Genomic DNA, 16,277 nt, shown 5'->3' on the forward strand with positions numbered 1-16,277 from the left:
GGAAGTGGTAGAGAGCGAGGAGATGGAGAAGACAGACTGCACTGTATAGATAAAGAGAGAAAAGGGCCTATTGTGTCAGCAGCTGTCATCACTAAATAGCCCTCAGATCACTGTCAGACACTATCACACATACAGACACACATGCACATACACACGCGCACATACACACACATACACACTCGGATACACGCACATACATACACACACACTGACTGACAGCTCCCCCTCAGTCCAACATCTGTGCTGACAGCAGCCATGGTAATGAGTCTCTGCATGTGCCAGCATGGGTATATTGCTCTCTCTCTCTTTTCTTTTTCTATCTCTTCCTCATATCCCTCATTCAATCATTTTCTGTCTCCCCTATCCCTTTGTTTCCCCCCTTATCTCTTCCTTCTTCTCAGTCATCTTAATATAAGTGCATGCTGATTGACTTAGCAGCATGAACCGCATGAGTAGCTACCAAATGAGAACAGCGTCGAGTGTGTATCAGCGAATCTAACAGTTTGGAGCAGCGTGGTTATAGCGGCCTCGTAGGAGTTTTCGCGTCCGACCGGTCGGTAGGTGGATCGGTGTGTTTTGTGGAGTTGCGCTTGAACCATCCAGGTGCGCTGTATTTCACATAGAGGGATGAAAGAAGGGAGGGATGAAGAGATGATGAATGGCTCTCGTTAGAGGGGTAATTTGTCTCTCCCTGTCTGACTGGGCTCCAGCTGTCGCTCCATCCCTCGCTCCACTCCACTCTCCTCGGCCTACCACTCCTCACCTCAGCCAGATGGGTGGACGGATGGACGGAGCAAGGCAGGGAGAGAGAGGGAGGGAGGGACAGAAATAGAGACAAGGACAGTGAGAGGAGAGATGTCAAGGATTGAGAGAGAGAGAGGGAGAGCAGAAGATTAAGAAGAAACGAGTGGAGAGGAGAGAGGAGGAGAGGAGTCACTGAACAGTCAACGGCCAGAATTATGCCTGAATGATAATGCCATTTCACACCAAAGAATGGCTTTATACGAAGGAACAATAGATTATACAAACCTCATCTTGAGAACGATACAATTACACAGACATAGTGCAGCATCAGTCGAAGCTCACACACTTGGCTGCCGCTCACACACACACACACAGCAAAACTGATGATAACTGTGCCTTCTTAACTTGGTGGTAAAAAAAATAACAAGGGAATTAGCTTGTGCCTTTTACAATGCTACAGTCTACCGATGGAAGTTTCCTCTCCATGATATATTTATTTTTCGCACTAATCAACACTTGTGAGAGAACTGTAGATTTGGAGAGTGAGAGACGGGCACAGAGAGACTGAAGGATAGAAAGATGTATACAGATGGCCAGGGAGGCTGTTGAAGGATGGCAATGAACAAATCATCAAGAGAACCACGTGAGCTCATTGCCAAGTCTTTGTTCTAATAACACAAAGCAATTTCCACTGACCTTTCTCGAAATGTAGCAGGAAGAAATGACTGAGTTAAGGATGCCCCACAGCATAATTGCTAAGGAGATTAAAGTTCCCTTAATTGCTTTTGGCCAACTAGTGCAATTTTTCCTTTTTTGTAATTAAAGCGATTTAAAATATTAATAACTACACTCTCGTACACATACCTTATGTGCACACACCGGCACACACACACGAGCGCACGCTAAAAAAAAAACGCCACTGCAACAAGCTTAACCCCGCGCGCACACACACACACACACACCCACACACACATATATATGCACACGCACCAACTTTTCTTTGCCCGTTGTCAGCAATAGCCTCATTAAAGGTCTTGTGGAATATGCAAACAGCCAGGCCCCTTTCCCACCATCAATTGAAGTGAGGGATCGATTCATTTAGATCAATCGTTTTTTTTTTTTTTGTGCATGCGTGTGTGTGTGTGAGTCCATAGCTTATTCCCTCTTTATCTCTCCATTCCTTTCTTCCTGCGTTCCATCTTCCACTGTTCAGTCCCCTCTTATCTCCTCTACTCCTCCTAATTACCCTCCTCTATTGCTTTCTTCTCCGTTTTTTTTTTTTTTTTTATCGGCAATAAGTTTTGTCAGCTCATAGCTTCTGGTCCGTCCTCTTTTCTCCACCCTCTGCTCCTCCATTCATTTCTTTGTCCTCCATTCCCCCGGTTACCCCCGTGACCTCTGTGTCTCTCTCTCCATCCGTCTCTCTCTCTCTCTCGCCGTCCCTCCCTTCTCTCCCCTCCTGGCCGGCCACAGTGTTTGCTTTGCCATTGTTTATCCATTTCTCTCTGTTTGCTCTGATGAGATTGACCGGACACACACACAGACACGCACACTTGCATACGCACACATACACGCACACCGGCCCACACACACACACACACACACACACACACAAACATGCACACACACACATACCTAAACAGAAGACAAGGCTGGCGTCTCTCTGGGGTGTAGTTAACGTGGGGCTGTGGATCGATCCTAGCTCTGGTTTCCATGACGCAAGGCTCTAAGCTGGAGCAGCTTGGACAGCAGGACAGAAAGAGGCATCACTCTGCCTCCTTCTCTTTCAAATATATCTCTATTGAGCCCCTATGGCACCTGGACTACAACTAAAATTATTTGTTTTTCTCTTAATGCCGTGATTAATGTGCTACATTTAGAAGCAATATACTGTAGATGGGCAAGTTTGCCAACAACTATGTCCAGTCACTTTGTTTCCTAAAGCCTGCGATGATATCTACATTGATTTTTTTTTTTCTCCCCGGTTACCATTTCCTTTCCCTGCTGCAAGCAATATTGCACTGTTGCCTAAAAAAGTCGGCCATCTATCATGGCCCTTAGAAACTGTGATTTCTATCAATACACTGTGATTGCAGTGAAATTATATGAATGCAGTCAAATTATAATAACACCACATCTGTATTCTAAAGAAATACGGGGAAGAGAAATTGTGTGATGAATGAATGTTCAGCTATCTTTTTAGATTTTTTTTTCTCAAGGCCTCATGGCTTTTTCTACTTCTTCTTTTCTCTCTCTCTCTCTCTGTTCCTGTCATTTCTGTACTATACAAAAGGAAAGAAGCGAGAGGAATGAAGAAGTGATGGTTACTTTTTAAACCGTGAAAGGCTCTGCTTTGTAACTTCTCTATTTTCCTGCTAAACTTTTCAATGGTGAAATAAGGGATGGATGAAGTTTGTTAAACTAGAGAGGTGCTAACCTATTTTTTCTCCACCCACATTTTCACTTTGGGAGGTGAAGGACAATATGTCCTGAGATTGAAAAAGAAAATAGCTTTATTGACAAAGCCATTTGAAAAAAACACCACTGGCGCCCAGGGCATTTTGGATGTGGAATCAGGAGAAAAATAAGTGATTATCAGTGTGTCGAAGCGTCTTCGGTCGACTCCCTAATTAGTAGTTGTAATAACTTGAGTCCTTCAGTGGATTGGCTGGACTCAATGGCCTCATTCTTACCACATTGTTGATGGATTGAGCTGCAAATACGGCAGACATAATTATTCTATGTTATGAGCAGTCTCTAAATAGAATTTATTAGATTTCTTTTTGTCCTTGATTCCAAGCCTTTGGAGAGTAGAGTGAATTCTCTCCATCCCTCTCTCCTCTCTCTGGTGTATGGGACAGCCTGATTGTGTCCACGCGTCCCACGGCTCCTACTATTTAAAGACTTGGCTGATAACTTTCTTTTGTCTTACACGCGAAGAGGTAGAGGACAATGGTACAATGGATGTAGGTCCTCGCAAAGATCGGATCATGCCATTCAATATAATTTATGTATGTGTGTGTTTATAGCGGCAGACACTAGAATTCTTGCATCATTCCCGAGCGCTGCCAAGAATTTGTTCTTGATCATTATACAGGAGAACCGGATTTGTAAATTTGAATGCAAAACTAATGTCTCCAAACCAACTAGTTGAAAGACCTTTCCATGCAACTTCTCGCAGTGGAAAAGAGAGCAAAACTTCCTTTTGGAGACCGAGCCAAAGTGTAGCAGCAGTTCACCAAGCATGCAGTGAGAAGTCTGAAATCTCTTTTTGTCACTTTGGGGGATCCGCAAGGTTTTTGTGTGAATCTACCTATGCGTGGCGTCTCTCCTTTGTGGTGTCAAGGTGTTAGAAAAGTCTCAGCAAGCTGTTTTGCACTTCTGTGTATATATCCCAGCTGCTCCACATTGCTATAACCTGTCACTATCAATCATTGCCATCCGTTTTGTCTAACACCCTCCCTCCCTCTCTCTCTCTCCTTCCATCCTCCAGGTCGCCCCCTCCCTCCGACCTCCTCCTCCTCCCTGCTCCCTCCGTCCCTCCCGTCCTCCTCCTCCGCCCCCCACCACCCCTCCCCCGGCCCGTCTCCACCGATCAGGGAGTGCCAGGTGCCCCTGCTGGAGAAAAACTCCACCCACTCTCACCTGGAGCCCCGCCCCGATGACTCATACCTGCTCCGGGCCCAGCCCTCCTCCACGGGTAAGAGAGCTCTCCATCCATCCATCCATCCATCCTATTATCCTTTCATTCATTTATTTATACGTCTACAGCGTACATCATCCATCACCGCGGTCACTGCATTACCTCATCATGTGTCCATTTCCTTGACCGATCTGATTGAGTCTTTGCCCTGTATAATGCCAAGCAATCCCTCACTTTAATTCAATGTCACCGTTATTTCCGCAGCCATTTTATTTCTACTTTTTTGCATTCCTGCCAGTAAGCATTTGGTAGCAATCTTGGGGAGTAACCAATTAGATGTATTGGGACTACAGTTATTACTATTTAGATTACAAAAATGGTAAATTACAATAATCATATTTTAAATTTAAATTACTGATTTCAATTACAGTGATTATGGTTGTATTTCTCACAAGTAACAGCCTAGAGGGGGAAAAAAATCATTTGATTGTGATCACATAGATTTAAAGATCATTTTATATATTTTACAATTATGAGATTATCCTGTAGATGATGATAATTGTGTGTAAATTAATAAAATAAACTCATTATTCCATCAAATTTGAAAGGAACATGATCTAAAAGTAATATGAAAGCAGTCACTCCTGAACTTGAGTATTCTGGTGGATTACGTAACCAAATAAAATTTTGAGCAGGTAATCAGTATTCTGTTATGGATTACATTTTGAAAGTAACCTCCCCAGCTTTGTCAACTACTGCCAGAAAAAATGATGCAAGCGGAAGCAACCCCTACACACTGCGAAGCGCATATTGGGTTAGCGAGTGAGGAGGTGTGTTTGTACTTATTTTCCATATGACATTAATAACCCGCCAGAAAGTGAAAGGTAAGGGGATGATGAATTTTAAGTGTCGGCAGGAGGATCAGTGTAGCAAAGACAAACTGGTTAGTTTCCCCGGCTCGAAGCTTTCTCTTTCATTACTGGACACTCTCTAGTTGGCTGTTACAGGCCCTGTGTGCTTATATCAGCACCTCACAACTATTTTTCTCTTTCACATGCACACACATACACACACACACCTCAGTGATGAGTTTGTTCATCAGCATACACATTCATTCTCAGCAATTAGCGACTCTGGGCCAACACTCACTCTCTCTCTCTCTCTCTCTCTCTCTCTCTCTCTCTCTCTCTCTCTATCTCTCTATCTCTCTCTCTCTCTCTCTCTCTCTCTTTCCCCCTTTCTCCATTCCTCTGTGCATCTGCAGTTGTAATCAGCAGATATATTTAGCAGAGGCCTGATGGGAGGGAGGGAGGCGGGCAGAGAAGTCCTAATGTGATTTTTGGTGGAATACAATCTATTGTTAATGGCGTTAGGCTCTCCTTTGATCCAGTATAAATCTTCATTAGGGAAGGCCCGGGTCCCAGGTTCAAGAGCAACGTGATTAGGAGGCTTTTAAAATGACGTTACATCAGCCTTCTAATTGGTTTACTGTTTGCTGGGGCAACATCAATCATTGGCCCAGTAACTGCACAGCAAATAAATTCACTCTGCCACTGACACCCTAATGGCAGACACTGGCAAAGAGGGAGAGTGAGGCTTGCAGGCACACTCTCTCTCTTGCTCTTTTTTTCCTCTCCTTGTTCGCACACACCCACACTTTCTGTTCTAGGCTTCTTTCAGTCTCTGTTGAGCGTGTACACATAGAGAAAGAGAGAGAGGGAGAGAGAGAGAAAGAAAGAAACCGACAGAGAAGCCGGGAAAGAGACTCAAAGAGGGAAACGGAAGCAGAGATGGAGGAAGCCAAACTTTGACTTTTGAAGTTCTTTAATGAGACATCTTGCATGAAAACTCAAAAAAAAGAAAAAAAAATCCAAAGCACACCAGTAAAAATAGATGGAGAAAGCGGAGGAGAGACAGAGGACCAGAAAGAGACACAGGGAGTCAACGAGACAGAAAAAAGTGTGAATTTGAATAAAGCGAGGGTAAGCTGATGAGAGCTTAGAGAGTGAAAGAGAAAGAGAGATATTTGGATGGAGGGAGAACAACATTGAGATGAAATTGCAAATTGCCATGTCTACCATCCAGGACTGCTGATCTAATGGGTGCAGAGAGAGCCCTTGGCTTTGGGCATCCATTAAAATCTACCTAAATGACTTTAGAGTGGCAATCTGGCACCGCGTAAACACACCCTGGCATATTGGAAGTAAGATCAGCGGCTTTGAGGGGAAAAAAACACCTATAACCGGCAATTGTGTATGCTTGTGTGCGAGTATGCCGGTATAACTGTGTGTGTGGGGGTGTGTGTGTGTGTGTTTGTGTTTTTTGTGTGGTCCTGTAGAGAGTGGACGCTGGGCAGGAAATGAGCCTTACCAAGCCGGGCAGAAACTGACCACAGTGAGATAATCCTCAGGAAGCAGCGTGCTGTGTGTGTGTGTTTGCGTGGTTGTATGAATCTGTCTGTATGTGTTGTGTGTGTGTGTGTGTGTGTGTGCTCGTGTAAAGTAGTCCACCATTACCTAAGCTAACAGGTGGACAGACATGACTTGTGTTCCTAGTGAAGCATGACAGGTGAATGGGAACGGAACGCTGTTGCCGAGGATTGGCTGGGAATTGGGTCTGCGAATGTTTATATGGGAATACTGTCTGGCTCGGAGCACCTGTCTGGGAACGCTCCCCCGGAACGCCGGGAGAGCTGAGACGGCCAAACGGAGCGTAGCAGATCGCTCCTGGAAAGAGCTAGCGTTAGCGCTGTCTCTGGCCATTCATTATGCATGGGGAACGCTAAGCTATTTTTAGCCCAAGCCTCTTCTAAAGTGGCTAGCTACCTCCTGCCAGGGAAGCCACCTCAAGTCACTGCCGATGCAATGAATGTTTAATAACTTTGTTGAAACAAATCTACAGAAACAAAGACACAACAAAGACACATTCTCTTCTCCAGCGCTAATGCTATTCTTCCTAATGGTGCTTATGTAAGTATGACTTTTGGGTAGCAGTGTGATGATTCATGTGTGTGTGTGTGTGTGTGTGTGTGCACGCGTGTGAGTGAGTGTCTGTGTGTGTGTGCGTGTGTATGTGGGGGGGTGCACATGTGTGCATTTCTGTTCATGAAGACTGTTTGTTTTTGGCTGAATTTGATGACTCTTCTCTAGCGGATTATTGCCTCCTAATTAGACAGAGATGAGTAGCCAAGGCAGAGGCGGTGCGTGTGTGCGTGTGTGTGTGTATTTAAATGTATCTTTGTCTCTGTGCCTATATGTGTTTGTGTGCATGCATGCTTGTGCATACAAAAAAACACATGCCTATTTGCGCAGCACCTTTTGTTTGTGTGTGTGTGTGTGTGTGTGTGTGTGCAAGTCTGTGTGTGTCTTGGTTTCACCTCAAGCTCTCCTTCCATTGTTTTCAGCCTCCAGGTCTGAGAAGAATGACAAATGAGAGGCATGTGACATCCTGAGACAGAGGACATATGAAGCAGTGGCACGTGGGAATAGCACCTTAAAACACAGGGAGCATAGCAATTAGCTTGGAGAATGGGTGCATAAAAAAGAATGGCGGGCGGCGTGATGGTTTTTAAAGAGAAGGATAGATGCAGTAGAGATATGGGGCGTGAAATAAAGAGGCTAGAATGGAGAGAGAGAAAGGTAGAGAGAACGACAGAAAGCAAGAGAAAACGAGAGAGAGAGAGAGAGAGGAAAAGGGATAAGGACGGGGGGGGGAGCTCTCTCGAGCTGAGCTCTATGATGATCTCTTTTTAACTGCTGAATGAGCGTTTCTGGTCTCCTCCTGATATACACACACACACACACACACACACACACACACATACATACACACACATACACACACTCTGCCCTGCGACTTTTCTGTGTTAACCACAGAAAATGTCAATAAACAGTTTGCCCATCCAGGGCTGGAAAACAAACTGCCTTGGTTGGTTTTTGCCGCCAGTCGACCACATGCACATACACACACACACACACACACACGCACATCCACAGACACACACACACACTGTGAGATTAATACGGCGTGGCGAGCCCCTGCCTCTCACTGCTGTGTGCGTATGCAGTGCGCTTTAGCAGGGAGGCAGGTTAGCAGACAGGCTAATGCTCTTCTGTTGGACGGGCCTCGTGTGAGTTGGCCAGTGTAATGAACTTTAGGGGATTAGCCGAGTCCAAACCCGCCAGCTACCTCCAGTCCCCCTCTCCAGTCGCAGGAGACGCTGGTCGGAACAAACTGGGTCAGGCCTCAGCAGCAGCGGGAAGCGTTCTGAGCTTTTTGCAGCGATCGTCAAAACAAAACAGAAAGATGTCGACCAAATCTCCACTTGATCGCTGTTTACTCAGAGTGGCGAGTGGCGACGAGAGAGAGAGAGAGAGGAGAGAAAGATAAAGTGGAATAAAGTGTGATCTGCATGGCTGCTCCCTAATTGCTCTATTTCCTCGCTGCGTGTTTTGTCTTTTATCAGGGTGGGTTCCCAGTAAAACTGCTGTTCCTATTAGCCTACTTGCGGGTTGTCCTCTGGCAACTGGACAATTTGTCTGATTAAGTCCCCTATCTTAATTTATTGGACAACTGTTATTTTCCAACCTTACCTTACCTACTCCTTACCTTGTTTTACCTGTGTTCTACTGGCTACTCAGGCCAAAATAATCTGCTGTTTTATACGCCATGCAAGCGTTTCTCTGCTTGTATAGAAAATGGCCTTTTGTTTGGCCTTGTTTCTCAGGCAAACCTCCAATCTCCATTCTCAATATCTGATATGTTCGTGTATTCTCTGGTGAGCTCTAAAGAAATGTTTTTATGGATTTGAATACATCTACATGTGAGTGAATTTCTTTGATATGCTCTCTCCTGTGCCGTAGCAGGAAAAAAAAAAAAAGAAAACAGTTGAAATTTGTCTCTGATCATAAATATTTTGTAGTGTGTCTGGTGAGATTTTTTTCAAACTCCTACTAAAGGCTGTGTGGTGGGCTTTTGGAGGAGTGAAAATGCTATTTTATTTAGGAGAATTCGGCTCATCGCATGCTGGTGTATGTTTCTCTGTGTTCTCCCAGGGTGGGGAACACAATTGTACACACACACACACACACACACACACACACACACACAGGCACATCTACACACACACACACACACACACACACTCTCTCTCATTCTGTCACTCTCTCAAATTCAAATTCACAGGAAGAGAATTTATACTGCCAATGCATTAACAGCATAACAACAGTGAATATTAACAAATGGTGAATAATATATATATACAATATTCTGCAAATATTAACAATGAATTGAAGAATGATATAATAAAAAATGTATCCGGTAATAATTAAATTCAACAATTCGGTTCAGTTAATATGACAATACAGGACATTAATAGTAGTCCCAGTATATAGAGAAAATTAATGGGTACAATAGAGTGGGTGAGGTAGAGGGGCAATATTTTTAAAGGCCGTACTTTTCTCAGCTTTTACATTTTCCCACGTACTTTGTGACATTTAATAAAAGGGTTTGCCGCTAGATTTACAGTATTTAAATTTCCCCCTTATAACACCATCAGCTTTTCTCCTTCAGTCAATGAGTGAAATGTTGGAGTCATTATCATACAGTCTGGTGGATGTGAGTCTCTGAGTATTTTTCACAGGACAGCAGGAAATGACTCTCTAACTCTCCTGACTGGCAGTGGGATGACAGTCTCTTTTCTCTGGCCAGCCTCGTCTTTCTACGGCACCGGCATTCACTGACGCTGTACTCTGTTCAAATTTGTACTTGATTACCATCTTTTATTCTGACAAGATAATGTGTGATCGTGTGTTCTCTCAGCAAATCATCATAACATTTTGATTAATTCATGTTATTTAATTTTATTTTATTTAATAATTAAATAACAGTGGATAATGGATATATTCAATCATTCTGTTAAATGTATTTATTCTTTTCAATTTATTTAAACATTTGTCTGAGTAGAGTTTATGAAATGGGCCTCTCTCTCTTTCTCTCTCTCTCTCTCTCTCTCTCTCTCTTTCTCTCTCTCTCTCTCTCTCTCCCTCAAATGGGCTTTATTGGATACAAAATCTACAAAATACAAAGGTATTTATGGCCAAAGCAACATATATATACAAATACAAATTAAAATGATAATGACAGTACTAACAGTAAAAGCGAAATAAGAAATTGGTTCTCAAAATGATCAACAAATCATTCCATTATCAAATAATCATTTAAACAATTTGATCTGATAGCTGGGGTGTTTTTAGGCTTTCATTGTGGTCTTGAACTATGACAGGTAATATATATATTATATATTATATAATACATATATTGTGTTGTATCACTTAGGGGAAGATTTTCAAAATTGTGGTGAAATTTGGGAAAGTATAATGCTCTAATGTGTTGATATTTTGTACGATGCAGCTCTGTCTCCTCTACTTTGGGGCAGAGTGAACACAGCCTGTCCTCCCTGGAGTCAGCCTGTTTTTACGGCCAGGCTGTGTTCACTGAGTCTGTACTTTGTAAAGGATTCTCTCTCTCTCTCTCTCTCTCTCTCTCTCTCTCTCTCTCTCTCTCTCTCTCTCTCTCTCTCTCTCTCTCTCTCTCTCTCTCTCTCTCTGTAACTCTCTAATAGCAAAGTGTGCGACAGTGTAGTGGCTGGATTGCCTAAAGATGCAGTCTCTCCTCACTGGTCTAGGGTTAGACAAGCAAAGATGTAGAACACCCACACACACACACACACAGATAGACAGACACACACGCACATACATACACACACAAATAGACAGACACACACACAGACACACACACACACAGGGCGCTGTGGTTCACGGAAAACTAGGGCTAAAAACCATGTATTTCTCTTCCATAGAAGGTATGTCATATATTATTCATCTGAATTTGAATGAATAACTGTTCAATATTTATGGAAGGAAAGGGGACAAAAGAGAAATGCATGCATTTTTGTAGGCAGATTTAAACAGGAGAGACAGTGGGGTAGTATGTGAACATGGGTGTATAGTGCTTAAAGTGTGCATTATGTGTGTGTGCATGCCTGTAAGCTTTCAATATATGGTTCTGTGATGTGTGTGTATAGTGGGTGTTGGTGTGCTTAGCCAGATAGAGGTACTTATGCAGATGGGGTGTAGTAACAGCTATATCACATTTACAGTAGCAATGCAGGGAGGGGAAGTCAAGTCAAATTTATTTATAAAATGCCTTTAACAAAGACGGTTTTCTTAAAGTGCTTTACAGCTCAACAAAGGACACAAACAAATGCAAATAAAACCAAGATGAAAGAGAGGGGAAACAATGCTCAAATAGAAATGAGGCTGTATGGGCTTGGGAGTAGTGGGGTGTTGTAGGACTTCTATGAATATGAAAAATAAAACGCTAGCTTGCTGCATAATATCAATCGACATGTTGGCGTGTGTGATGCAGGGGATTTTGAGTTGAGTTGAGTTTGAGTGTGTAACGGCATGTATGTTTGCATACGTGGGTGTGACTGTCTCTCTCCTGAGAGCATCTCTGCATGTGCCGACAGATGTTTCGTGTCCGTCCCATGTAGCAGAGCTTAGGTTTCTCCACCTTTCGCTCCTCTCCTTCTCCTCCTCCCTTCTTCTCTCCTTTCACAAGCATCTGTTCTTCAGGGCCATGTGGGTGACACCTGCGTCCCAGTGGCAGTGCAGACGAATCAGGTCACCTCCTCCATGGTCGCCATTACAGCTGGAGTTGCATGGGAGCTCACTGCCCCCTATCTGCACTGAGCACACATCCAGGAGGAGGGGAGAGAGGGAAGAGGGGAGAGAGGGAGGGAGAAGTGCGGAGGGAGAGCAAGCTGGCATGCAGGGGTGTGGTGGTGTAGACACACCGCTATACACTTTAAGATTAGCCTGTTTATACTGTACATTTGCATGAGGAGATGCATGCATGTGCTTGCTCATGACTCTGACTATATATGCTTGCGTGTATGTTTTATTTTGCTGCTGATGCATGTTTTGTGTGTGTGTGTGTGTGTGTATTTGTTTGTGTGTGCACAGTTGGTACCGTGTATGCTCAGAGCAATCCCTTGAATGACAAATATCAAAGCAGAGAAGAGGACAGGAGACACATCCGCTCTTCTCTCCTCCTTTCACACTTTGTTTCTTTTCTTATCTCATTCAAGAGGGGATAAGAAATGGAGGAGGGCAAGTGCGATAGCGCAGCTTTGTAAAACCAATTCTTTCTGTTGTTTTCACCTCACATGCATGTGTGTGCATATCTGTGCTTACTCAATCCTTTGATCAGTATGACAAAGACAATGTGTAAACAAACACAATCACTATAATGTATTCAGTGCTTAGATGTGTAAAACAATGATGAAAGCAAAATGTGTAGTATTGATAAGAAAGGCAAACCCATGTTGTAAAGCTAGAATTCAAAGCCAAATGTAACATCAATGAGTCACTGTGGTTTGCAAACCAAGCCTGACATTTCCATGAGGTTTTCTCTTGAATTATGTAGGTTTTGACTTCTTTTTGAGCTGCTGTACATTGAGTACATGAACCTATTTGTGTGCACACATAAAGTACACTATGTGAAAATGCTCAAGAAGACATGCAAGTATGCCAAGCTCTCCTGTACAGTACAGTATGTGGTCTATTGATTTTTCTGTAACAACGCACCCCCTTCAACACACACACACACACACATACTCAAGACAGGCTGAGAGCCCCTACAGACAAAGAGAGAGAGAGAGCGAGAGAGAGAGGTATGAGAGCTGATGTGTGAATGGGTGTTCCTGTCTGAGTCATCCGGGTTTGTTTTTCAGCTCTCTCACTCAGCAGTCCATTAGCTCGGTGTTGGAAGGGCTGGTATTGGTTTCTAGCTGACAACATGTTCCCCCAAGTCTGAGAGCAAGAGATGAGGGCACACGCTGCGCTGAGTGCTCTAATACTGCTCAAATACACACTTGCACACACACACACTTTCTCTCGTCCTCTCGGCTTCGAAAAAGAAAACAGGGAAGAAACGGAGAAAGAAAGACTTAGAAATGGGAGAGTGCACTGAGAATAAAACACACAAAACCTTGAAAAAAGTGTTGAGCGAAAAGTGAAAATGTGATTATTGTTGCATAGAGTTAAATGTAATAGATCTTTCTATTTAGCAGAGGCAGTCTGAACATGTGAGAGTTTCATTCCAAAATAAGTTATCCACCATTTGGAAAATGTGACTCTTAATCTGACTGAAAAATCACTGAAAGTAAAGCAAAGAATGGAATGTTACTTAAGTTAGTTATTAGCAGGAGAGCTTTACAAAATAGTCATATTTTAGAAAACCATTGCTATAATATTTTAGTATAAAATTTTATTTTTTAATACTGAGCACAAAACATCCTGAAACGTTTTTTGTCCTAAAATGGATTTATAGCATTTCATGCCCTTCATGTGAAATTCACCATGATTTCCTTCACAAAGAATATGTGTATGTGAAGTTTGAGTTCAATGTGACTTGCTTTTCAAAGTACGGCTCTGAAGTTGCTCTCTGTTCTTCTTCTCTCTCCAGGGGCTGCCAACCACCACAGTCAGTCCACGCTGCGGCCCCCGCTGCCCCCTCCGCACAACCACCAGACCTTATCCCACCACTCTGCCAATAGCCTGAACAGAAACACCCTGAGGGGGGGACGCAACCCCATCCACGCCCCTGCTCCAGGCACCGGGGATGGGCCGACCACCCCGGAGTCGGTCCAGCTACAAGACAGCTGGGTGCTCAACAGCAACGTCCCGCTGGAGACCAGGTCAGACCGCACATCGCCCCCAAAGAGATAATGTTCCCTTACAATTTTATGTTTTTAAATTTTACAGATTTAGCTGACACTCTCATCTAGAGCCACTCACAGTAAGCGCAACAGTTAAATAAGCTTCAAGTAATCAATAATAAGGAAAGCAAACGTCATAGCCATGAACCTTGACAGTATTCCTGTGACCATAGAGTGAGCATGTAAGAGAGATGTGCAAGGAAAATAGATAAAAATAAGAGCAAAGGAGAGAGGCAGACGGGATGTAATCTGTGCACAGTTATTACAGACAATCTTTTAGTACATCACTTCATCCTTTAACTTCATATTAGTTAGTTAGTTTATTTTTTTTTTTCACAAAACTGTACATCACATGGAGAGCCAACAATACACTTTACACACATCATCACAAAAACACACATATTACACACACACACACACACACATACTCAAGACAGGCTGAGAGCCCCTACAGACAAAGAGAGAGAGAGAGCGAGAGAGAGAGGTATGAGAGCTGATGTGTGAATGGGTTATGAACCTGGTATCCCAAAGGAAACAAGGAAAGACAAGCATTGAGACTTATTTGACTCCACTATTTAGTTCACTGAGCAAAGTAGCATAATACTACAGAATATGGTGTACAGTGTGTCACTGAGCACATCAACTCCTATGCATCATTCTAAGCCAACACGTCAGCACCCTAACCAAAAGGAAAATTGCTTTTGGCCTCTGACTCACAAAATCACACTGCTCAAATGCAGACTTCACCTCATCTCCAAGCGCGACACATACAAAAAGCTGCCTTACATCAAAGCTATTATGCATGCAACTTGGTGTGAGGGAGCAGGAAATGCAAACCATTTCACACACCCCACACACGCACTTTCTCTGTACACAAAGAACACTTACCAGGCAAGCAGAGCATTCATGCAGGGTATTACTATTCATGAGGCATGCAGCGAGAGGGACACTGCCTACATGCTTGCTTGCGTGCACACACTCACTCTCCGAATGTCTACTCTGCGAGCTGTAGTTGTGTTTCTCCTGCTGGGCACTGGGGCTTCCAACCCTGCTGGTCCCAGATCAGCTCCCTAGAGCGCCGGCCGTATGCAGTATTTATGAGGCCTGGCCATGTTTAATTCAGCCCCACTGATCTCAGATATATGCTCGACCTGTGCTGATGCATTGCGTCGGTATGCATGATGGGTAGGAGGACGTGATGCTGTGTTGAGCAGGAATACCTACAGCTTTAAATAGAGGCTATTTCCAGGTATAATTGTTTAACCGGACCTGTGTTGCCATGGTAACATGGGTACATAGTTTTATGAAAGTTCAGTGGAAGCTGATTATTATGATTTCTATTATTGTAAATGATTAGCATTGTGAGGTTTACTTAAGTTATAAATCCTCTTTTCACAAAGGCTCTTGTGACTGCCATCTTTGCAGATGGGGATGTACTGACACACACATATACACACACGCTGTCGAGCCCTCTGTGGTGCCAGTATTTGGTCATGTTCAGGTGGTGGGGTTGGGCATGGCTCAGCGCCTGTCGCAGTGAATAGAACCCAAAGCAGCAGACAGAGTTTCCAGCTCCACCCTCTAGCCCAGATTGGGCCCTCCTCTCTGGGCATGGCGGTGGCAGTGGCTGGGTGGGCTGGCTGGAGCTCCTGGAGCTACTGACTGGGTCACAGCCAGACAGGCAGAGCCAGAGAGTCACACCATCCCTGTGCTGCCAGGGCCCATCCTCCATCTCATTAAAACTAACAGCTAGGAGATGATGTGGACACGTGTGTGTGTGTGTGTGTGTGTGTGTGTGTGTTTGTGTGTGCGTTGTGTGTGTGTGTGTTTTGTTTGACTGTGACTGCTCCCCACTGTAATCATATGTAAATCTTGGCATTTGTTGTCCCCTCGTTATAGTACATATATGTGTGTGTGTGTGTGTGTGTGTTTTGGCTTGACCTGATAGTGTGACAGTGCTGAGAGGATGAAGATTGATCACCTAGGGCTAGGATGACTGGCAGAGAAAGAGAGAGATAGAGACACACAGAGAGAGAGAGAGAGAGAGAGAGAGAGAGAGAGGGGGGAAGGGAAAGAAGAGATGATATAGCAGAGAAATACAAGTCG

General features: G+C 43.8%; 1 protein-coding gene across 1 annotated transcript in view; it reads left to right on the forward strand.

Moving 5' to 3' along the window:
* LOC139666631 (teneurin-2-like) overlaps positions 1-14,150 on the forward strand; it is a gene marked incomplete at its 3' end in the record, with an annotated part of 95,689 nt that extends 81,539 nt beyond the window's left edge. Inside the window, exons 3-4 of the mRNA XM_071545917.1 lie at positions 4,238-4,444; positions 13,919-14,150. Coding sequence (XP_071402018.1) covers positions 4,238-4,444; positions 13,919-14,150 — 439 coding nt within the window. The remainder of the gene's footprint in view (positions 1-4,237; positions 4,445-13,918) is intronic.
* Between the last annotated feature and the right edge of the window lie 2,127 nt (positions 14,151-16,277).

Source organism: Centroberyx affinis, unplaced genomic scaffold (genome assembly GCF_046629955.1).
Source record: "Centroberyx affinis isolate AG114_WGS23_722 - 3 ecotype Tasmania unplaced genomic scaffold, CSIRO-AGI_Caff_v1 ptg005073l_1, whole genome shotgun sequence".
NCBI lineage: Eukaryota > Metazoa > Chordata > Actinopteri > Beryciformes > Berycidae > Centroberyx > Centroberyx affinis.